This window comes from Pelodiscus sinensis, chromosome 21 (assembly GCF_049634645.1).
Source record: "Pelodiscus sinensis isolate JC-2024 chromosome 21, ASM4963464v1, whole genome shotgun sequence".
In the NCBI taxonomy this organism is placed as follows: Eukaryota; Metazoa; Chordata; order Testudines; family Trionychidae; genus Pelodiscus; species Pelodiscus sinensis.
Genome location: NC_134731.1, coordinates 22,314,118 through 22,339,196, shown reverse-complemented (window position 1 = coordinate 22,339,196; position 25,079 = coordinate 22,314,118). Strand labels below are relative to the sequence as shown.

The following is a 25,079-nucleotide window of genomic DNA, read 5'->3' as shown; positions in this document are numbered from 1 at the left end:
CAGGCTGGGCTCCATGGTGGGGGAGGAGAGAGTGCACTGCTCTGCCCTGAGCACTAGCTCCGCACTCCCATCAGCTGGGCACTGCTGCTGGCTGCTTCTGGGGCAGAGCATGGTCTGCACTGCCGAGAGAGGCAGGAAGATGCCTTAGCCCCCCTGCTACACTGCTAACCGGGAGCTCCTGCTGCCCCAGCACTGACACTCCCAAAGCCAGAGCCCCCTCCTGCATGCCAAAGCTCTCCTCCTCAGCCACACGCTGGAGTCCACGCTCTCGTGAAATTATGTTGGGTTGTACCATCAACAAGTGTCTTCAACTGGGTCTTGAGAAAAAAAGTTTGAAACCCCCCACCGTACAGTCACACTACAAGCCAGCAGTAGTCTGGCACTGAATCCAGGTCGTTGGATGGTCATGCTCTAACCACTAGACATGCTGCCTTTTTGTTTTACTAAGAACAAAAAGCAAATGGGAAGTCTTGGTTTGTAGTAGTAATAAAAGTTATGTCTAGAACATGTCTGTAGCACCTTGTATCTGAACTCCAAGCTCTTTATAAGCATTTATTGACCTTCACAAATACCCCACTGAGGGTATGTCTAGACTACAGGCTTTTTTCGACAAAGCCTCTGTCGAAAAAGAGCATCTAGACTACAGCCAGTTCTGTTGACAAAGCAAGCTCCTTTTTCGACAGGGAGTCTAGACGCTCTCTTTTGAAAAAGCACAATGTGGATGCAATAGCGCCTTTTTTCGACATAACTCTGTCGAAAAAAGGTGTTTTCCTCATAGAATGAGGTTTACCGCCATCGACAAAACTGTTACGTTCTGTCGACTTACTGTTGACAGAACTCGGCGGTAGTGTAGAGCAGGTATAGTTTTGTCGACAAAAGTCCACTTTTGTCGACAAAACCCTGTCGTTTAGACATACCCTGAGATTCTTCTCTTTTTACTAGTGGAGGAAGAGATACAGAGAGCCAAATTTACCCCAGTATAAACTTGTGTAACTTGTGATATGCACAAGGGCTGTGTGTGCTCAGCTCCTCTGAGAAAGAGTGCCTATAGTATCTTAAAACGTGGCATCGTGGTGCAGTCCCTTATGTCATGTAAGTGGTTTTCCAAGATGTAACCAAGTATGTCAGAAGCGACTTATTGTGAACAATTGGGAGGCTGGCTTTAATTAACCATTCTTGGTATAGATGTGGCCAGTCTGTCTCTTGTCATTGAATATGTGAATTTAGTGATGTTATATTTCTTTCTTTAAACTTTATTTCCCACCCTTTGAACCTTTAAGATGTATGGTTATTCCTCAGCCTTAATTTCATCTAGAAAAGTTAGCTTACTTGTGAATGTAATGTGCTCCCATCCCTGCTCTCTGCATCAGTATTTCGTGAGAAAAGATGGCTTTTCAATCTAGCCTTTTTGCTTCATCACCTAAAATGTGTTCTAGATACCCTTTGAACTGGGAACCAGTGCTTGCTTGTTTTGTTTTGCTTTTTTTCTGTGAAAGCGTTCTTCTGTCTGGTATATATCCTGAGGTACCTGCGGTTGCTCTGGGAGTTGTAACTTCCCACTCTGGAAGATTTCTGACATGAGCAAGAGTGACAAATTCAGGAATGAAAGAAATTACTGGTTTTTGGAATTGCTTTGCAGTGTCTTTAAGAAAGAGAGCTTTTAAAACCTGTGCTGTGAGGCAACACTCAGGTTGGTATGGCTGCAATAAATTATACCAAGGCATGAGTGTTGAGTGGGCAGAGATGGGATTAAATAAATACAAAAGTGTTGGATTCCACAATTGGGGATAAAAGCCCTCCTTCCATAAAACAAACACACAGTGATGGGAGGTGCCTGCTTTCTCCTTCCCCCACCCCCAACTAGCAGTGTGACATGGAACCACCCTCAATGGTCCATTTCTAGGGGGTTCAGAGATAAATTTGGTCTCTACACCCATTTCATCCTTGATCTCTCTGCTGAGTTTGCCATCAATGGTTCTGGTTACAATTACTGTAGTCTTCCAATAATCCGGAACCTTTGGGACCTAGGTGGTGCCGGATTATCAAATATGCTGGACTATCAGGAGATACTATAAGATGTTTATATATATATATATATATATATATATATATATATATATATATACACTGTATCCAGTATATACTGTATATAAAGTATTTTAGCCCTTTTTATTGTACATACTGGATACAGTATACTGTAATGTTTTATTTTTTAACCCTTTTTACCCTTTTTGCTCGGTTCAGCTGCTGCTGCTGCATTGACTCTTTTTTGCTGAAACTCATTCACTAGGCGCTTGCCATTTTGATGCCGGACTATGGGGAGTGCCGTACAATTGGATGCCGGACTATTGGAGTTTTACTGTACTGGGCGCATTAATACACTCACTGTACATTGGACACCAGCTAATTTTATATATGCCTCTACACAGCTATCAAATCCTAATAGCATTCAAATATTTCCAACCTGTTTGGATTTAAACCAGTTTCCTTTTTCAAGTATAAACATAAGTATGATTTGACAGCAGCATGTTTGTGAAGAGATTTTCAGACAGCTCTCAAGATGAAGGAACAGATGGTGTTGATGGAAGAGCATGGTTAAAAGGAACCAGAAAGGATTGTTATCCTATTAATGACAGACACAAGATCCCACATTGTTCTACATGAACCAGAACAGTGAGGGTTCTCCTTAGGCCTTCATGTGAATCAAATGTACCCTGTAATCTGAGTCCCCTGAGGATACTGGAATCCTGGTGTGTTTAGCACATTGTATCTGAGACAAATCTGTTTTTGTTTTTAAATTCCCACTCATTTTGGCACCACTCCTTGACAGCCCCTGCACCAAGCTTGGTGCCTTCTAGGTACGTAAAGGAGCTCGGGCAAAGACGAGCTGGCATAAGTTTGGATTTGTTCTGGAACAGAAATGCTTCTTGGAAACACGGCTGCTGTGAAATCCATCTGAATTGATGACGGTCTAGTCTAAATCTTGGGGAATTGGCCATCTCCACTGGCAGGTAATAGAGACCTCATAATTTGGAATTATTTTAAACTAAATCAAATCTCCTGGGTTGAGGTATTCCAAACACCTGTGCACTTTGGAAATGTTTGCACTTTTGCAGAACTTGTACCTTTGCCCTCTGCTTCTAATAAATTTCCAGCGGTCACTGGTTTTAGTGATGATTTAGAATCCACGTATGACGTCTGAAATGTTGTTACCCTATCCTAGCATCTGAACAATCATTCTTGCAAGGTTTGGTGGGGATGGCAGCATGCTGGTTGTTATATAGTTTACTTTCCAGATTTGTAACACTCATGCCCCATGTTATTGTCTGGAAGGTATAAATGCAACTTTGGTAAAATAAGGCCAGATTCTTTCCTTTTCTGGCAGTGGCAAGCAGCCAAAAAAACAGATGCAATAAGCTGAGAATTTGTTGAGTGTGGTGGTTGTGTTCACAGCAGGTTTAGAGCTGAGGTAGGTGCCTCTTCTCAGTTCCTAGGGCCCTTTGGAAGGGAGGCATGCCCTTTGAACCTTTAGATCGCTTTAACATATTTTGTGGCTAAGTACAGACCATCCACAAGAATCAGGGAGCTATAAAAGATGGATCCAGCCTTTCAGCTGGCCTCCTGGAGCATCTGCTTGTCTTCCCAGCTAATTGATTCTTGTGCTTTTATACTACAGGGGCTAGCTTCATAAATCCCAGCAACTCTCCAACCAGTGTAGCTACCAAAGGGATGTGTAGCAGGGTAAGCTTTTCCGATCATTGTCTTTTTCCTTTACCCCCGGGGCAGGAGCAGGCAGGGAATGCTGGCACAAATGAAAAAAAATATGCTGTTTGGGCTGGAGTTGTATGCTGTTTTTAAAAGCATCTTCAGAGTCAAATCTAAGATGCCTCTCTGTGGGAATGGTGAAAATGTCACACACCAGATGGAGTGATATATAGTAAAGGATTATTAGGGTGTGTAAATAAACTTGGACCAATGACCTGTGTGACAGGGCGAGGCAGCCCTCACTGAACCTACAGGGTCCAGCCAGGGTTACCTGGCTGCAGAGGCCCCTCCCCCGAGCCCTACCGAGCATACCTGGGCTGTAGCTCCACTATAAAAGCCTGGGGAAGGACTCAGTCTGGGGAGACGGACCTGTGAAGGGGGCGCCCGCACAGCTGTTGCCGGAGACTCCAGGAGAGACCGGGGGGGACGCGGAGGCGAGCTGGTGCAACCCAGGGACTGCCTGCCGAGGAGATGTCGGTCCGGAGGTCGCAGCAAGCTGGGCGAGTACAGGGGAAGGAACCCCAGGGAACCAGGTAGGAAGTGGCCCAGGGCAGCAGAGGGCAGAACCTCGGTGTATTTTGGCTGGATTGCCCCACCGAGGGAGTGACCTGCTACCCGGTCGCTCACAGGGCCCTGGGCCGGGAACCGGTGGAGTAGGGTGGGCCCGGGTCCCCCTACCTGGGGTGCGTTCCCGCTACAACCCTAAACTGTGTTGTGGACTCAGGCCGGAGAGCCTTGGCCTTGCCAAAAAGGGCCGGATGTGGATTGTGCTTCGGACTCAGGCCAGAGGACCTTGGACTTAAGAGGGTAGGCGGGGGTGGCCCGCCACAGCCTGTTAAAAAGGAACCTAGAAAATAAGCAACCTCCATTCTTTTACCCTACCCCAGATTCCATACTACACTGGAATAGGGCAATACCCACTTAATAACTCTGAAGGAAGCTCTGTAGTTCAGGACAGTTGCAGATATTAAGCTGAAAGACATCTACCTGCAGAAAAAGCCACATATGGGTTCTAGTTGTACACCGGTAGTTCTACACAGTAAATAAGTCCATCTTGTTGTTGGACGTATGAGAGAGATACAGAAGAGCATAATTTTGGACATGGATGTTTTCATGTATTAAGGGATGAATTTGTAACAAATGTTTTGTTTGCGCAGTGACAATTCCCTTAACAAGTGAAGATGAATTGCCTAGCTGAAGCTAAGCTATTGTATAATGAACTGTTTAGACAATAGCTGTATTAAATATGAAACACAAATACATTGCCGACAAAATGCTGACACAGGGAGCGTTGAAATAAATGATCATGCTGTTCTCAAGTCATGAAGATAAATGTTATGTTTAAAATTAAGCCGTCGTATTCTCTGTGTGTAGTTTGTGTAGCTGTCTGCGCACGTAAGCAACAGTCGGACTGGATTGGTGCTAATTGGTGTCTTCACTGGTTGTTTCAGCAGCGGTGTGAAAGATTGAAAGATGGCAAGGGATCTGCTCTACTGTGGCCTGTAGCCACTCCACCTAGGTCAGCTGGAGAAGCTTGCATTTCTGTTACCCGTTCTGTGATTGCCCTGGGCTAATGAAAGGTCTCTAGAGTTGTCAGCCTATGGTACTCAAGTGTGCTGGGATGAGAATAAAATCCTAGTGCTGTCTTTCATGGCTCAGGAGCTCTAGATCTTGCAAGATGTCACTGAGCCACCGGCTGGTTGTCTCCAGAGTCCTGAATCCAAGACTCAGTTGTTGCTTTCAGCCACAGTCCCACGCTGGGGATAATGTGGGGCTATGCTACCGCAAACGGAGCAAGAGATACTGTGGCTCAGGTACAGTCCCTCCCGAAGGTCCAGGCGCTGCTACGCCTCACAAGAGGGGGGAGAAGAATATGCTGTTCTTTGTGGACACTGGCATTTGGGAGGGTGCGTATATGGCTTTGGCCTACCCCAGGTGGGGTGGATAATTGCCTCGTTGATGATAGCAGGGAGCATGAGGTGGTGCAGAGATTGCAATAATGGCAGTCCTTTATGCAGAGATGTAGGGTGGAGACTGAGGGTATATCTACACTGCAGAGTTTTTCTGGAAAAACGGCCATTTTCCGAGAAAACCTACACTTACGTCCACACTGCAATTGCGTTCTTTCGAGAGAAAGTCGAAAGAACGCAGGAGCTTTCCTGACAGCGGTAAACCTCTTCCTACGAGGAAGGAGCCTTTTTGCACAAGAGCTCTTTCAAAAAAAGGCATGTGTAGATGGGGAAGAGGGAGTTCTTTCGAAAGAAGAGGAAAGAGGAAAAAGCACAGGTGCCCTGGTGGCCATTCCCTCTATAGTAATCACAGCTTACATGCAAGAGAGCATCCATTCAATGTGGACACTATCTTTTGAAAAAGCAGTTCACTTTTTCAATGCTCTTTTGCTGTGTGGACGCTCTCTTTCGGAAGAAGTTTTTTTGGAAGATATCTAGAAGTCTGCAGTCTAGGTGTAGCCTGAGAGGCTCCCTGTGCTGCCCCCTCCCTGGCACACCTGTGTACGGCCTAGCCACACTCTGGTCCATTTATCTATTTTCCACTTCAGGTGGTGGCTTCTACTGCATGAAGAATCCAGAAATGGACACATTTTAAACTGCTCTGGTTTCATCTGGTTTTCACTTACACTTGCTGTTTGAATTCTTCTGTTGCCTTATTGGAGTTAGTAAGTGTCATGCCGATCTTTTCTGTAATTTCTGATAAACCAACATGTGACTCATGCATCTGACGAAGTGGGTCTTTGCCCACGAAAGCTTATGCTCCTACACTTCAGTTAGTCTATAAGGTGCCACAGGACTCCTCGTCACTTTTGATAAACCAACAGAGGCTGAAATTTTCAGACACACTTACTGTTTTTAGAGTCACAACTTTCATTCAGTTCGGTGGAGGCTGCGCATTTACGTCCCTTACACACACCTCAGTGGACTCGGTCATTACAGCATGTATTTCATACACTAGCCTGTCTTATCTGCAGTAAGATCACCTTTTTCTGGCAGGGAATATTAACATGTACGGTCTGTTTTTATCTGGGTTTTACCCCAGCCTATTTTTATATATTTTGTGGGTGGGAAGCAATTTTGGGCCTGCAGTCCATTTTTAGGTACAAACAATAACAGTTATAAGACTAATGGCTTCATCTGACTTAATACAATTGCAGGAACAAATCATTTTGTACTGAAATCATCAGTCTGATTTGCAGAATATTTAACATGATAATCTTTAAATTCACATTGGATGGCAGGCACAAAATTAACCACAAAAGCAGACGCTGTATTTAAAACTGACCACTAAATTTAGTGTTTTGAAGAAAGAAAGAATTATTTAATAAAGAAGACAAATGATCTTATACCTTAGGCCCTAGACTAGGACTTAAAAATATGGCTCTACTTCCCTCGCTTGCCACAGACTTGCTATGTGACTGTGGGCAAGTCACTTAGGGTATGTCTACACGTCGGAAAAACGACCATTTTTCTGACAAAACTTGAGGAACATCCATACTGTAATTGTGTTCTTCCACAAGAAAATCGAAAGAACAGAGGGGTTTTTCTGGCATTGGTAATCCTCATTCTACGAGGAAGAAGCTCTTTCGCAAAAAGGTGTGTGTGGACGGGGAAGAGGGAGCTCTTTTGGAAGAAGAGGAAAGAGGTAAAAGTACAGGTTCCCTGGTGGCCATTCCAACCATAGCAATCACAGCTTACATGCGAGAGAGCGTCCATGCAGTCTGGATGCTCTCTTTTGAAAAAACAGATCACTTTTTCAATGCACTTTGGCAGTGTGGATGCTCTCTTTCAGAAGAAGTTTTTTTTGGAAGATCTCTTCTGAAAAAAGCTCCTTCGGAAAGTACTCTAGATATAGCCACAATCGCGCTTGTGTTTCAAAATGGGTTACTGCTTCCTTATCTCAAAAAGCCGTTGGGCATATAAATGAATATTTGTTAGGCACTCGTATGGTCCATAGGCTCATTGTATAAGAAACACCTACATAGATGTCAGAGAAAGTAGTTCCTTTTGTGCGGTTTTGTGCCCAAACTGAGGTGCTGAGCTCATGAGGAATACATCAGGATATATGTCTGCTTAGTTATTACTCATAGTATGTAACAAATAAAAGGAAAATAAAATAGTCTGGGTTTTTTCCTGTCCTGATGAATGGTCTAATAGGTCTTTTTCAATGGCAGTTTCCATCATTCTGTGGACATGATTCTCACGTTGCTGGCTGGTGAAAGCGTTCTCACGTGGTATTGCAAAGTATGAATCCAGTGGTATCAAAGATTAGTTTATCCGTCTGCTCCTGGGGAGGGAGGCTTAGGAGTGAGAAGAAGAGTCTCTGGCTTTTGATTGCATGCTCTGGTTACATGGCCATGTTACTAAAGCTGCAGAATTGGAAAGGAGATATTTGCTTTATGCTTAAGAGGCTTTATTGTTTCTAAACTATATTTAGTTCTGTAATCTTAGGATGGGAGGAGGAGCATTGGGGGAGGGACACCCTCAGAATGCTGCTGTTCTGATTAGTGGGGGAGGAAGGGGTTAAAGCCATGTGGTGGACTCGGAATGGGCCAGTGCCCTGTCAGAATAATGTTTAGCCAGGTGTTAATCTGTGCCTGGAGGGAAGCGCTGGAATTCATTATTCATCCCGCTGAGGGAGGTCGTGGTCCTGGGAGGCTGCCAGGGCTGAAGCCAGCCTCCTGGCTTTACTGACATGTGCCATTTGTGATGAATGCAGCTGAAGTCCATTTCAGGAATTCTCTTGTCAGGCAGCCAAGCTGCCGGAGAAACGCAGAGCCAGGCATTCAGAGAGCACTGTTTCAGAAGGCAAGATCGCACTCAGCAGTAGGAGGGCATAAAGGGACAAAATTGGAGTCCCAAAGGGGGAGCATCCTTTTTTAGTTTCTTCCCCCCTTTCCCAGCTCCCCCCTCCCCCCATGCACACACAGTCCCTTGCCTCTCTTAAATATTGTGCAGACCCTGGGAAAACATTGACTCTGGAGGAAACCTCGCTGGTGGCACATTGCTATTTCTCAGCAGACTAGTGTTTTTTTCTCAAGGGCAGGAGGTGAGACAATGATCAAGTCAAGTTGGTTCTATGTCAAGTTCAAGTATGCGGAGAAGGTAAGTCCATATGTTTTCTCTTCCAGCCTTTCCCAAGGGAGATGAGCATGTGTATCCCTCCAGACCCCTTTTCTTGACAGGCAGTTCCGGCCACCATCTGAGCTAATGCTGCTTAGATGTTTCACTGGGGAATGCATTTTCCCATGGCTTAATAATTCTCGGATGAAAATTGTGCAGAACATTCCCTTGACATCTGACAGGTAGCAGGCAGCCGGAACTGTGGCATGGTACAAAGTGGAAGAAAAAAATCCTGGATCTGATTCCTAAGGCAGTCTCTTTAAAACAGCAGTTGTAAAGATGTGCTTCTTTCTTTGCTGGGGGGCTGCGGGGGGGGGGGGGGGGTGAGGAGGTATGAAAACAGAATGTGTCTTGTTCTGTGGAGCTGGTTCTGAAATGTGACCTGCTTCAGTGCTGAAATTGGTGCTTTAGTTTCTTGAATGGCAGCCTTAATACTTCATGAAAAAAGAAGTCTTTATTGATCAAACAGGGGAGAAATGTATTTCAAGGCTGTTTAATGACAGTATTTTCATACTTTGCAATCTAATTGAATTCCTAATGGTTATTACTGACATAATGTGTCCCTCCTTGGCTCTCATCGATCTCCTTTTCAGCCTTTGTGCACAATGTCCTTTAGCACCTGATTACTAGGGGTGGGAGACAAATGACAGGGGTTTACATGGAAACATAATTGCACTGAATCGCCCTTGTGGGGTTTTCCTACTGCAGGCTAAAGATTGAGCTCATTGTGGGTAGCCTTGAGACCCACACAGACACAGCCTTAGTATAATTTTCATCTCAGCAAAATGGTGAAAAGTCAAAACCAACTTACTGAGAACCACAACAACAATCACCATCTCCCCTCCCTGGCCCTGAACGTCCCTTGCCAATTTTCAAATCTCCCTCTCCAAACAAGAGACGGACCTTTGTATGTTCAACGTGACTTGCATTTTCCATCATGGCAAGGAGTCTCATTTTGATTTATTTTCTTACCTCTCTGCCTCGGTGGTGCTACATTTAATTTACCGGAATAGTCCAGTCATTATTGCTGGCTACAAATAGCATGTTCAACGATGTCACAACTTTAACTGTCTGGTTTTCTTTTGCTTTACACAGTATTGCAAAGAAAACCCACTTTAATAAATACCCATAAAAGGCCTCACCTGTTCCTTCCCTACCAACAACTTCAGGCCAGGAGAAGCTAAAACACAGATTTGCCTTAAAACGGAAAACACCACAGAACTGCATATTTAGTAAATGAAAATCGTCCTGGAAATGAAACTGTAATGAAGTTGGAAGGCTTCCAGACATCCATTTCTGAGTGACAATGCTTTTTTCCCCCTAAACAATCACATGCAGCTTGGTTTTTTTTTATCTTGACATTTTGGGATTTATTTAACTTTCTCTTTTTAAAAAAACACTCTTTGTAATTCAGCTAGTGTTAAAAAGCCCCTCGGTGCCTGAACACGGCAGATAATGCTGCGGCTGTTCCATCACTTGGGGACAAGCTTACTTTTTGTTGTGCTTGATTATATAACCTGTCATACCAGTTCTGTCAGAGGCCAGTTTTCTAAAAGTTACAACTTGAGAACTTTTTAGCCTGGATGGAAACCAGGAAATCCATTCTTTTATTAAAAACAAAACAAACTACTTCCCCTTTCCCCTCCAAAAAGCCCTCTAGTTTACCACTCTTTCTTCAGAAAGCTGCCCTTTCATTTTATTTCCTGGTGTACCAGCACTAGTCTTTTACACTTAACATAATACCTTTCAAGTTGGAAAACCCTTGGAGAAATTAGGGGCTTGTTTACATAAGAGAGGTGCACCAGTACTAACTTCAGTGATTTTAAAAGTGATTTAATTAAAGTAATGTAGTTCCCTGTATACGAATTTGTATTCAGTTGATTCCTAAAACAAAATAAGTGTCTAGGGCAGTTTAATTATACTTGTTTGAAAACAGAGTTAAGTTAAACTGTTGCAATTTTCCCATAAGAAGGCCTTAAGAGTTGGCTTAATCTTAATAGAAATAAACCACTCTTAAATCAATATGAGTGTCCATGCAGACTTTTCACTTAATGAGTGTTAAATCACACCACTAGTTAAACTGCTGCATGCCTAACATTCGATTAATAGAATACTAGAACTGGAAGAGACTTTGAAAGGTCATCAAGTCCAGTCCCCTGACCTCACAGCAGGACCAAACACCATGTAGATCAGATCATCCCTGACAGATGTCTATCCAACCTCCAGTGATGGAGATTCCACAACCTCCCTAGGCAATTTTTCCAGTGTTTAACCACCCTAACAGTTAGGAATTTTTTCCTGATGTCCAACGTAAACCTCCCTTGTTACACTTTAAGCCCATTGCTTCTTGTCCTATCATCAGAGGTCAAGGAGAACAATTTTTCTCCCTCTACCTTGGAACAACCTTTTAAGTACTTGAAAACTGCTATCATGTCCCCTCTCATGTCTTCTCTTTTCAAAACTAAACACACCCAGTTATTTCAGTCTTTCCTCATAGCTCATGTTTGTGTAACTCACCCCGCTTACATCTGTCTAGACTTTTAATCATTTTTGTTACTCTTCTCTGGACACTCTCTGAATTCTCTACATCTTTCTTGAAATGTGATGCCCAGAACTGGACACAATACTCCAATTGAGGCCTAATCAGCACAGAGTAGAGCAGAAGAATTACTTCTGTCTTGATCACGACACTCCCATTAATGCATCCTATTGACTCATGTTTAGCTTGTCGTCCACTATGGCCCCTAGAATCCTTTCTGAAGTTAATTAAGCTTCACCTGAATAAGTAGAGAGACGTTATGCCCTTATCCTGATTCATTGCAATATCTTGATCGAGTTGGATTCCTCCGCTGGAATCTCTAGATTACACTTCTCTCTGTGCAAAACACAGTTCCACTGATGTTTTATAGCTGAAGTTGACACCCTTAACTCTGGCCAGATCAAGTTGCTTTGCTGTTTGCTTATTCCCTGTAGGATACTGCACTTCTCACCTTAACTGGTGAGGCTTACCCATTAAGGTTAACCGGTGGGGCTGGAGCAGCTCCTCATCCTGCCACGGGCAGAAGGCTGCTTCAGTTCTGCATGAGGCCAGCCATGGTCAGTGGCTTCTCTTGCTGGGACAGCCCCTGCTCATGGGGTGCCCTGGCTTACTGAAAGTGAGGTGGTGGGGGGCCCACAGGCAAAGGCTGCTTGGCTAGGGTAGAGTCTTGTCGCCCTTTAATCAGTTACACAGGATCTTGCGCAAAAGGGATTTTTTTGAGCAAAATGGCCACACATACACTGTGTTTTTCCCTGCAGAAACCTCTTCCGCAAAACGGATCAGAAGAGACTATGCAAATGAGAGCATGAGAAATGCTAATGAGCGCTTCAATTGCATTTCCTCTTCCGCCAAAATGCTATAGTGTAAACGTAGCCCGAGTGAATGAAGTGGGTCCCTTTGCCATATGCCATAGCTCGTGGCAGTGCCTTCCTAGCAGGGATGGAACAGTGCAACCATTTAAATGGTTAACGGATGAGCATGAGCTTACCCGTTACCGTAATGATTACACGCTGGCTCCTGGCCCTGCTCCCGAGAAACTGGCTGCCACCTTGCACTGCTGGCTCTGTATCACAGCCTGCAGCACAGGCGGCAGCCAACTCTCCAGGAGTGGAGCTGGGAGCCAGTATGTGCCAGTAGACAGACCTGCTTCTAGGGAGCCAGCTGCCACCCTCCTCCCGACGGGAGACAGCTCTCTGGGAGCAGGGCCAACAGGTGGGAGCCGATATGTGGCAAGAGGCAACTTAAAAGCTGGCTTCTAATGCACATCGGCTCCTGGGGACTGCCACTCCGAGCTGCAGGCTCTGTAGTATAAAGCGTAAACTGCAGACCCACAGCACAGGCAGCTCTCTGGGAGTGGGGCCGGCAGCCAGAAGCCAGCTCCCAGAATGCACTGCCTACCAGCCATGCTCCTGGGGAGCCGGCTGTACTGCAGGCTCTGCAGTATGTGCTTTATCCTGCAGAGCCTGTAACCATGTAACCACTAAACATTTTAGCAGTTACACAGTTACTTAAGTAACTGCTTTTTAACATTCCTACTTCCCAGTGCTCTGCTCTTTCCACCTACAGGAGTTCAGGGACCACCCTAGGGATACACAGGATCCCAATAGGTGAGAGAATATGCGGGCTAGGCTGCATTCCCCCACACCAGCCTGCCCGGGGAAAGATACTAGGGACATAAGCGACTAGTTGAGTGACTGCTTGACTTCACAGTTGAGTAGTCACTGTACAGTCACATTATTAATTATTATTTTAATAATAATAACTAGAAATAATTTGTCCAATTTCCTGTCCAGACTGTTGCAGATCAGCTACCATGTCCTATTACGGAATCTCTGAGGCACGGGAACTAAGTTTCAGGTTTCAGCGTACAAAAGTGTAATGTAAGGTCATTTGAACATGAGGCTTTTTTGTACTGTGCACATATCCAGTCGGAGTGCATTAACAATGCTGTGGTAGAATATGAGTGATGATGCCAAGAAATCATTTTGATATGAAAAAATACGGAGGTTCTTGGAAGGTAATGACATTCTGGAGGGTTTGAAAATATGTAATTAGGCAACAGGCATAATTGGCCATGAAGGATCCTGTCAAGGGTGATGGGGCAATTGTAGGGATTTTGCTGGGTTCTTGAAAACCCCAGCCTCTTTATTAGGCTCATTGATCTTACTGAGCCCAGTCTCCAGCTGAGACAAAATTCCCTGTTCCTAGCAGGGCTGCAGGGAGAAAATTGACATTCCAAACAGTAACGTTAGATTAAAACACCTAGTGCCTCAATGCAGTGTGCATTCATCTCTTCTCCTACAGGAAGACTCCTACTCCTGTGAAAGGCAGCTTACAGCTTTGACAGCTAAAATAAAAGGCCTTAAGGGCAAGCAACCACTTGACTGTTCCAAGGGCTTCATTTCCAACGGAAAGATTTCAATTACAGTCATTTCCCTTGACTAAGTACAAAGAGGTAAATGGAACCCCTGTTTCAAACGTTAAACTTGCAGACCATATTATTACCGGTTGTGCTTTGAAAGTAAAGGATGCAGCCAATCTAAATCAAAGTCCTGATTCCAAATTACTTTTTAAGAGTATGATGAGGTCTGCACCTAGTAATTCAGCCTCTTGGTATTGAAGAGTTCATACATCAAATGTGACTTTCATTAGACCGTGTTGCTCTTCTGGCGATCTGGATGCAGTAGGCATCCTTCTCGACCGGCAGGAAGAGAGTACCTTGAGAGGCTGCGGCGCACCTGCAGCAGACAAAGAAAGAAAGATGTCGATGAATGTCTTGATGCTATGTTGTGCTATTTTAGTGATGTCTCTCCTACGTGCGTTTGGTGTGTTGTTTGGTTTACATTTTGATCTCGGTATTGTCACTTCCTCCTTGTCATGCAGTAGCCAGATTTTCAAGAACTCAGCCACCACACTTGGGACTAGATTTTCCAAAGGGCTCAGCATTATGACACTGATGGCCAAAAGAGTTAGACACTCAATGCGCCGAGCTCCTTTGAAAGTCTGACCACTTACTTTGCTGTCTCAGTGGGATCTGGACTCACTTGAACATCCAATCCCAAATGGTGCTGAATTGTTTTGAAAATGAAACCCATAGGACCTGATCTCAAAGCCTTGGAAGTTATCAGGAGCCTTTCTATTAAATTCAGTCACCTTTGGGTACGTCTAAACTACAGGGTTTTTTTTCCAAAAGAGGATATGCAAATTATGTGGGAATTTGCATTTCTTCTTCCGATCGCTTTTTCGAAAGTGGGTTTTTTGGAAGTGAAAGTAGTCTGGACGCGAGGATTTGTGGGGAAAAAAACCCTTTTTAAAAAAAAACCCCACTCTTCCTAAAAAAAGGTTTACGTGGTTTTTCGAAAAAGTGTTTTTTCCCCGAAAAAAACTGCATCCAGACTACTTTCACTTTCAAAAGACCCGCTTTCGAAAAAGCGATCGGAAGAAGATATGCAAATTCCAGCAGAATTTGCATATCCTCTTTCAAAAAAAAACCCTATAGTTTAGACGTACCCTTTGAGATCAGGTAGGACCCTACCAAATTCATGGTGCATTTTGGTCAATTTGACGGCCCCAGAAGTTTCAAAATCACGTATTTCAGGATTTCAGCTATTTAAATCTGAAATTCCTTGCTGGTGTCATTGAAGGGATCCTGACCCCTGGGCTTCGCCCCTCAAATCATGTAACGTGTTGTGGGAGGGTTGCAAGGTCATTATGGGCGGAGGCTGTGGTCCTGCTCCCGTTTCTTCTGTTTTGCTGCTTATAGGCAGTGCTGATGTCAGGGCTGGGCAGCTGAAGAGTAGCAGCTACTGCCTAGGACTCTGCTCTGCAGACAGCCGCTGCCGGCAGTCGCCCAGCAGTAAGAATGGCATGCTGTAGCACTGCCACCTTTATTCCTGTGCTGCTGCCTGCATAGGAGACCCCACAGTCAACACAGCATGGCCACTCTCCAGCCCCCATTCTGACGGCAGCAGCAAGGAAGTAAGGGTGGCACGGTATGGTATTGCCAACTTCCGCACTGCTGCTGGTGGGGACTGGCTTCAGAGTTGCATACCTAGCCAAAAGCTGCCACTCTCTGGCTGCTCGGCTGGGATACCACTTCCCGCAGCTCCCACTGGCCAGGAACAGTGATCTGCAGTCCGTGGAAACTGCAGTCACATATGCCTGCAGAGGAATAGGTAAATATGGGGGCAGGGATAGCTCAGTGGTTTGAGCATTGGCCTGATAAACCCAGGATGGAGAATTCAATCCTTGCAGAGGCCATTTAGGGGTTTGGGACAAAAATTTGTCAGAGATGGTACTTGGTCCTGCTGTGGAGACAGGGGACTGGACTCAAGGTCCCTTCTAGTTCTAGGAGATAGGCATCTCCATTAATTTAATTTATATAACGGCGGCAGCCTGCAACAATGAACCGGATCTGGCCCGTGAGCCAGTATGTGTCCACCCCTGCCTTAGATGTAAGTTTCTGAACAACCAGATGTTGTTTGCTTCAAGTTCCCTATTAGATGAATGGATAATTTTTTGAGGATTACAGGGTTGTTGTTTTTTTAAAGAACTGCGTCTAGACAGCTGTATTCGAAAAATACCCCTTTTCGAAAGAATGCTGTGACACAATTATTCAAATGAAGTACGGGATATTTAAATCCCTGTTTCATTTGCACTTTCGATCTGCCTAATTTACATCCCTCTTTCGAAAGAGGGATGTAGTTTAGACATGGCCTAAAGGTGTTTCTTTTGTGTGTGCCTATTTGATTTAGTGCTGAAGATGCTGGCTGGGTATTTTCATCAAATTATTTTCACACTCCCAGACACTCTTGAGGAAGAACGCTGCTTGCTGGAAACAATCACCGTTCTTTCCACTCAGCTTTTCAAATTGGCAAATGTAGTAAAAAAACCATTTCCAGGAAACTGGGGGCTGCGCCCCATGTTCGCTACACTCGCCAACCCCCTCCCCCCCCCCCCCTTCTGGCCACTTTCACTTTTGCGGCGTGAGAGCCTGATGACGTCATTCTGTCGAACCGTAGGAGAAGCTATTTAATATATATAGCTATTTCCAATTCTGCCACAAATAGAGCAAGAACCTGGATGATGTATTCATAATGTTACTAATATGACACTCCCTGGCTTGAAGGAAATGATACAAGAGGGAGCTGACTTTCTCATTTTTGTTGTAACAAAATATATTCAAGGCCTATTGTGTGCTTTAAGTGCTGGATATGTGCCCGTGCCTGAGTGGCAAGCGAGAAAGACTGGTCTGTATTTCAAAGGCATAACTTTCTCACGGTGCAATTGCAACTACCAATACTTCAGAGAGGGAAGGATGGCTATCTTTCCCAGTGTGCAAACCGTGGGCTGGCTCCTTAGCTGGTGTAAATTGTTATAGCTTCACTAAAATCAATAGCACAATACTGTTTTATACCAGCTGCAAATATGTCCATATACAGCAGGCAGTGGGTAGGTAGTGCATGGGAGTAAATACTATGCCTTAACTTTCACATGGTTTGTTAAACGGCTTTGCAGTTGGACATGCCACAGCAACACAAAGACTACGCCCTGCTTTTTTCTTTGGCCTTCCAGGGTATGTCTAGACTACATGGCTCCATCGACGAAGCCATGTAGACGAGTTTGCTAGACATAGGAAAATGAAGCGGCGATTTAAATAATCGCCGCTTCATTTACATCAAAATGGCCACCGCGCTGTGCCGATCAGCTGTTTGGTGGCACAGCATGGTAGTCCGAACGCTCCACGGTCGACAACGGAGCCTTTGTCGACTGCTCCGTTATGCCTCGTGGAATGAGGTTTACCGGAGAGGTCGACAAAGGCTTCCATTGTCAACCGTGGAGCGTCCAGACTACCGCGCTGTGCCGCCAAACAGCTGATCGGCACAGCGTGGTGGCCATTTTGATGTAAATGAAGCGCTTCATTTTCCTATGTCTAGTAAACTCATCTACATGGCTCCATTGACGGAGCCATGTAGTCTAGACATACCCCCATGTTGGGTTATGAGGTTATCTGGTGTTTCACTGAACATAAAGCTTCTTAAAGGACACATTTGAAGACGCTGGGGTCAGTGCTGTTGCTGTAATTTTCTCAAGGTTGGCGGATGGAGTTGTCAAATACTTTCCTTTAAACTCACTGCATCTGACGAAGTGGGTCTTTGCCCATGAAAGCTTGTGCTCCAATAAATCTGTTAGTCTATAAGGTGACACAGGACTGCTTTAAACTATTAAGCTATGTCTAGACTGCAGCTCTGCCGCATCCAAGGAACATATCTGCTTTTCTGAAAAAAAATTCAGGAAAGTGGACACACTCTTTCGCCATTCCTGTAAACCTTGCTTTACGAGGAAGAAGGGATGTGTTGAAAGAGGAGGTTTTTCTGAAATTTGGCACCATGTAGACGTGCCCACATTTTGGAAAAGCCTCTTTCAAAAGAAAAGCGGAAAGATATGCAAATTGCTACGCAAAAGCGGAAGAAGATACGTACGTTGGGGTTGATCCTGCTTTGGGCAGGGGGCTGGACTCGATGACCTCCTTAGGTCTTTTCCAGCCCTAGGATTCTATGAAGCTGCTAGCACATCTCTGTGCCACAACAAGATACTCCTAACTGGTATGTGTATATCCGATCAGGGGTGTGGAATCTTTCTGCCACTTGATTAAGACTGTTGCAGGGCAGTTTTGTCCTTAACACAGGCCACAATGTGGCTGTGAATCTTTGGTGCTGGGTCTCAACTTCTGTGTGTATGTGTTTGTGATCCAAAGGAGAATAATATGCTACTAGGGATAACCACTCAGAGGTGAAATGGCAGGAAAAAAAATCCTCTTTCATTTTTATGCTGTAAATTTTTAATTAAATATATTGCTTCTGTCAAGCAACTTTTACAGCCCAATGCACAAAACATACAGCTCAAGACAAAGAAAGTTTGCACAATGAACTGCATGTAATAAGCTAGTTATGCGTCCAATTGTATGTGAGGATTTTTTAATATTTTTTTGTAGTGTGTGCAATAAAGGCGAATTTAAATGCGTATCCAGAGCTTTGTAGCCTTGGTAAGGTAATTAGAATGTGTACAATGCTGCTTTCATAGTTGCTTAGGCTTTTTCCAGATTGGAAAGCTCGGGAGAGCTGCATAAGGATTGCAGCTTACAAGACAGAGAGGAATGCATTTTTAAACATGTTGTTAGACTCCAAGTCCCATAGCTTCCATAAGGCTAGTGCTATTTTCTCGGTGCCTAGCATCAATGGACTTTGTTGCCCTGCACACCTGTGGTGACAAAACTGGTAAGGGATACGTTGAGTTTTGTTACTTGACTGTAGCACTCTTTAATCCAACGGATTTAGTGTTTACCCACATTGTAAACATCAAAGCAGCCATATGATGTGGATTGGTAATGAATGTCTGTTTTACAAATGGCTGCATTAGAGAAATATAGCAGCCTAGGTCACACAGTAGGTCAGTGGCAGATCTGAAGTGCCTTTTCTCAGTCCTCTAATATAACAACTAAGTAATACTCCTTTCTCTACCTTGGATCTCTCGGCAATGAAATTGCTATTAATGTAAGCTGCTAGTTCAATGAAAGGCATTTGTGTACTGAAGTGCCTGACAATCACTTTGGGGGTTGGCCAGATGCAGCATATTTTCAAAGAAAGGAGGTAGTGGGCACACCGTTTTTGTGTGTATTCTCTTATAGAAGAGTAGCATCTACAAGTCTCCTCTGTGCATCTCTCTAGCGTGAAAACTAATCCAAGGTGAATTGATGCAACAGCACGTAAGAGAAACGTATGCCGGTTACATTCCCTTGGGCACTGCACTGATATAAGACCTGCTGTCGGGAAGGAATTGCTATGTAGCCGATAGGGAAGAAACACTTTTGTAAGTGTATCTACACACACGTACACAGAGGAATTCTTTTGAGCGTCTGCTAGGGACAGAGCATTTGACTTGTAAGCCTGTGGCATATTTAGAGTTGTGAACATTTAGGAATGTAAAATCCTGTTTCATTGGTTAACGGGTTAAATGTGATGTTGAACCACATCACGAACTACAGGGGAAGCGCATGTCTGGGCTGGAGCGCTCCTGTCCTCAGCAGGTCCTGAGGGGCTGGAGCAGGCAGGGAGCTATGTCAGCCCCCACCAGATAACCAGAACCAGTTAACCATTAAGGGTGGTACTTACCTTCCACATCCCTATAACCAATAACCTGTTATTAATATTCCGGACACAGTAGATGTCAGAGGTGGGCTGGGGAGATGTCTGACTCCATCTGTTGACGTAGAATGATTTGCTGTTCTGAAGCTAGACTTCCCAGTTGTGTAGACAATTAAACAAACAAACAAAAAAAAGCACCTGGGGACTTATTCTGTGATTTTTCTTTTCCGCTCCCTGGACTTCATCTGCCTAAGGGCTTGTCCTGCCTTTTAATTATTTAGGAACTGGGCTTTGTTTACAGTCCTTAATAAAACTGATAAAAGATTAACGAGGACCTTGTGCCTCCTTCAGCAAATTAAAGCGTTGGAACACTTGCAAAATACAAATACTGGAAAACTGAAACGAGAAGGGGGACCAGTAGACCAAAATAGACAATCAAGCTATTGGATGTAATTTAAAAAAAAATCCTGGTTTGTGCTGGAACACAAAAAGTGCCTACTCGATCAAACATTTATGAATGCTTTTATTGTGGGGCCTTTTGTATGACACTTAGCATTGAGTATGTTAATGTGTCCTTGCTATAAAGAGACAACTGCAATAGGAATATGGAGAGAGGGTGTTGGGGGAATCTAGGAGCCACGGTGAAGAGATGGATAACAATTGGAGGGGAGACATGTTATCCTTATTTCACCCGCCTGCATCCTTCCTCCCCAGCAGTTGTGCCTTTACCAAAACCAACCCTAGCTTTGCATACATAGATGTTTGAGGAAATGACTGGTCAGTATCTCTGTACAAGAGCATGCATTATTATTATTTATTATTTATTAATTTTGGAGTATGTATTATTATTTACCGAGCCTGCTCAGTAAAAGCTGCAGGAAGGCTGCTAGCAGGGCGTTCTCAGGGGGCTTCTTCAGCTTTGGAATGCACTCTTGTCCTCAGTGCGCTTGAGTCTGCCAGGCCCACGTTGGCTTGCAGGATGTTACGTGGAAACGGGCCAAAGATGCCCAAGAGGAGGAGAACGAGACTGCATGATGACTGAGGTGACGTTGTGTAGGATATTTGGGGGAGAGATAGGAGGGAGCTTCCATAAGTTGCAGGATTTGTGATTGGAAAAATGGCCCCGCTCCGCTACTGAAGTACAGCGTTTAGACGTGTCATTGTTTGTTTATGTTGCTTTTTGAAAGATTCCTCGACAGCCGAGTAGGTAGCAGAGGAATGAAAGGAATGAATAATACAATGAGCAGCAGCACTGTTTATCTTTCCTGGCAAACACGCCGTGCTTTCTGGATTTTCAGCACATCTATTGCAGCGCTCGCCCTTCTGTCAAAAACAAGATTCAACCCTGACCTGCAGTTAGGAACAGGGTAAGAGATGTGATGGAGAGCTGTGCCCGCTGTACGGTAGGGTGTCGCCATAGTGTGCAAGGGAGCTGCAAACTCCCTTGTCCTGTGCTCAGGTACCAGCTTCTCAAGGACCTGTGACTACAGATTAGGGTGCAAGTCCTGTCTCCATCCAGGCAGCATATAGCAATGACCAGCAGTATTTGCGGGTAGGCTGTGTGCTTCTTTCCCCCCCTACCCAAGAGCCATCTGCTGCCCATTCCCCACCTCCCCCTTTTAATTGCACTTTTCATTATTCTTTTTTTAAAGGTGCCACCGAGCTTTGGGGCAGCCCCTACTCATTTCTGCCATAGATGAGAGCCATTGTGGCTGACTGGCCTTCAAAGTCTATGTAGTACTGAAATCCGTGGACACTCTCCATAAGTACAAAGCGTTATTATCGGCTTCCTTTAACTAGCCAGTCTTTAGGGCTATGTCTACACTCGCGGCTTTTTGCGCAAGAATATCTTGCGAAAGGGTTCTTGTGCAAGAAGCCTTGTGCAAGAAAACGTCCACACTGCCATGTGCGCGTTGTGCTTTTGCGCAAGAGCTCCCATGGCCGTGTGGACGCTCTCTTGTGCAAGAAAGCTCCGACGGCCATTTTAGCCATAGGGCTTTCTTGCGCAAGAAATCCCTGCCGAGCGTCCACACTGCTCTCTTGCGCAAGAGCTCCTGTGCAAGAGGGCTTACACCTGTTAAAAAAGAGCGTAGCTCTTGCGCAAGAAGCCCTCTCTTACCACGCCGTACTGTAAATTTCCTTGCGCGAGAGTGGGCGGGCAGTGTAGACGCTATGCGGATTCTTGCGCAAGAATGGCCATACTTGCGCAAGAAGCCGCAAATATAGACATAGCCTAGGTGTTTATAGACTATCAGTTTTGCTTGTTACATACCAGCTCGGTTTTCCCTTTGATATTTATATACCCACTGCCTTCCTTCTACTTTTTCCTCTCCGCCCTCCCTTCTTCCTTATTTATTTTGGTTCTGGACATCCAACACTCCGGTCATCTGAAGAAGTGGGTTTCGCCCACGAAAGCTCATGATATCATCTCCATATTTTGTTAGTCTTTAAAGTGCTACCAGACTATTTGTTGTTTTTTAAGTTTATCCTGTACAGAGTAACTTGGCTACCCCTCTGAAGATTATTTTTTTAAAGATGACGTGTAGCGCTGTATTGCTAACACTCATTCGCAGAGCCACAGAAAATCTGCATTTTAGATAAATTACTGTATTGTTAGTGTCCTTAGCTCCCTAAAGACAAATGAGTACAAATGCTCAAGTGTAGTTTATATTTGCATCTAAATTAACTGCAAGCAAATCCGTGAAAGGGTCAGGGCAGATGACCTGGTTTTAATTTATTTTTAATTAAAGAGCCATTGTATTCCCTTGTGGAAGAGCTGTTTAAAGACAGAATGGTAACACATCAGGTTCAAAGGTCTGCATGTTGATCCTAATCCATTTAGGAGACAGGGGATAGAATGTCATTGACTGTATTATAAACTCAGGTCCAATAGCCAATGTGTTCCTCTGTTGGATAGAAAAGGAAAGTGGAAGAAGCTAATAGAGGTGAACCAGTCTTTGCTTCTCAATCTCAGGGTACATAGCTGCCAGAGCTCTGGCATCAGGGCGATTTATATCACCCGAAGACACTGGAGAGAAAATGGCTCCAAGCCCATCACTTTTCATTCTCTCAATTCCCACAATATTAGATAGCGTCACATTATTAATTTTCTGGCCATTTTAACTTATACTAATGTTAAAACTACACTGGAAGGCAAATATGTAAGCAGTGGACACTAGTGATTGTTTTAAAGTAGGGAAGCAGAACTAACACTATTACCCTTTTTGCTGGGCTAGGGTCCTTTTTTCTTTTCTTCTGTTGCTTATTATTTCCCTTGTTTCTCTGATTCGTGCAGAAGACTGAAAAACTGGTGCTGAACACAGATTGGGTGCATACACTTGAGCAGGTCTGATCTGCGGTCCAGTTGAGAGCAGTCCTGTAAACATATTCTATGGGCCCTGGTCTACACTAGCGAATTATTTCAAAATAATGAGTGGAGCGTCCACACTACTAAGCTTGTTATTTCAAAAAAAGGGGCTGGTGGTTTCAAAATAATCATTATTTCAAAATAGTTATTTCAGGAATTATTTCAAATTTAGCTTTTTCGAAATAATTTCCTAGTGTAGACATGCCCTGGGATTGTATTGCTATGTAGCTTGATACAGATAGTATTTATAGCTTCTAGTGTTTTACCTGTTACAAGTGTTAAACAGATCAGCCCACACTACTACTTTTTCCTTGTTTATTCTTGACATATGGATACCAATGTTGAAACATTATGCTCAGTGTTCTTCAGACTTCACTGGTCCTTAACACGTTCTGTGAGACAGGCAGCAGTCTGGTCTCCTTTAAGTTTAGGATCTCTTCCATCTTGCCCTGGAGACTTGGCGAGCAATAAGAGAGTTTCCCTGAGCATTGGCGCAGAGGAGTCAATTCATGGATAAAAAGATTAAAGTCCTGAAATCAGAAAAGCTGGAGCAATATAACAATTTTGACTCTACCAGGGAGACCTTCTTTGTTGTCATAAGATTTTTAATCCAAGCTGAAAAAGAGAGATTTGGAATTGTAATTCAATTCTCTTGTCAGTTGGGGAGAGTTAAAACTGAAATTGCGTTAGAACAGTAGCATCGTGAGGGAGGGACGGTGGGGGTGGGGCAGCTACCCCCGGGTCCCACACTATAGGATGCCACTTGCTTCTGGCAGACATGCCACCAAGGCAGGACCGGGTGGTGGGAGCGGGCATTTCAAAGGTCTTCCCGGGAGCCCAGCACTCCAGCTCGGGAGACACTGATGCCCCCGCTGTGCAGTTTGGCGCTTTTTTACCTTTGCTTCCCCCACACCTCCGCGGCGCATAACACCCTCACTACACCACTGTGTTAGAATGCATATGGGGTTCTTGGGCAGGAATAGAAATGTAGCTGCCCCCTTTAAGACAGTTTTGTGCTAGTTTCCAAACAATCTCACTTACAGGTTTTATTACATCTGTAAATAAAAACTCCCTTGCATTGCTTACCATAAGTGGCAGGAAGTTGATCATGCAGAGAATCCTAAGGAATTCATGTCCTTGTATGCCTGTGAACATATCTCATAAAATAGATGTATTGCATGAGGATGGTTTGACCATTGGAAATTACAGTTGGAGAGTCAGAGCAGAGAAGGAACTGTGGCAAGCAATGCTATAGAGGGGACCACTTAGGGCATTATGCCTGCCTTCTTCTGAGAATCTCCACCTTTTTAATTAAAATGTGTGACAGTATTTGGGGAGGATCCACAGATTTTAGAATCCTCATTTCTTTAACTTATTTGTTTGGTGTGTGAGTTAGAATAAATGCTTTGCTTTCCCATTGCACGGTGGTTTTTCTTTAAATCCTACGATCATGGATGATTGACTGATGCCACAGTCTAATCTGGCAATGTCCAAAATCATTAGTAAAATTTAAACGTGAGTTGTGTGGGTTTGTGAAGTGCATTTACCTTGCTGAAAAGGCATGTAGAGGTTGGTTAAAATACCAGAAGTGGAATAATAGAACTCTGATGTCAAACACTGTTGCATATCAGAAGAATTTTCCGTACACATGGGGTGCTAGTCTATAGGCTGATAAATTTACCAGAATGGGAGCTCAATCTATTTACCTTATCAAAGAAAAAGCTAAAGTGTAACTTGATCACAATCAACACTTACTTTCCTGGGGAGAAGAAATTTGGTAATAAATGGTTAGGATAGCAGACAAAGATTCAGTATCTAAAAGCTGAAGGTAGACAAATTTGGTCTTAACATTTTTAACAGTGAGGGTAGTTAACCCTTGGAACATTTTACTAAGGGCTGTCATGGATTCTCCATCGCTACACATTTTAAAACTAAACTTGGATGTTCCTTGTAAAAAATATGTTTGCATTCAAACTGAAATTAACTCAGGGAAGTCCTGTAGTGTACTGAAGGGCAGTGTTTCTCAACCTTTTTTAATAAAGTACCCCTTTTAAAAAAAAAGAATTATAAGTATCCCCAGCACCTACAGTTTTCAGACACAATTTTTTTTCTACCGTTGCAACACATTTGTT

At 44.1% G+C, this 25,079-nt stretch overlaps 1 protein-coding gene across 9 annotated transcripts in view; it reads left to right on the top strand.

Annotated features, from left to right (window-relative positions):
* Window positions 1-25,079, top strand: part of AUTS2 (activator of transcription and developmental regulator AUTS2) — a 1,132,674-nt gene that overhangs the window by 370,989 nt on the left and 736,606 nt on the right. Inside the window, exon 1 of one of the 9 annotated variants that reach the window (XM_075904284.1) lies at window positions 8,416-8,879. The exons of the other annotated variants lie outside the window; for them this stretch is intronic. Coding sequence (XP_075760399.1) covers window positions 8,832-8,879 — 48 coding nt within the window. The 5' untranslated portion in view covers window positions 8,416-8,831. Of the gene's footprint in view, window positions 1-8,415; window positions 8,880-25,079 lie in introns of those variants that run through there. 9 annotated transcript variants of the gene reach the window in all.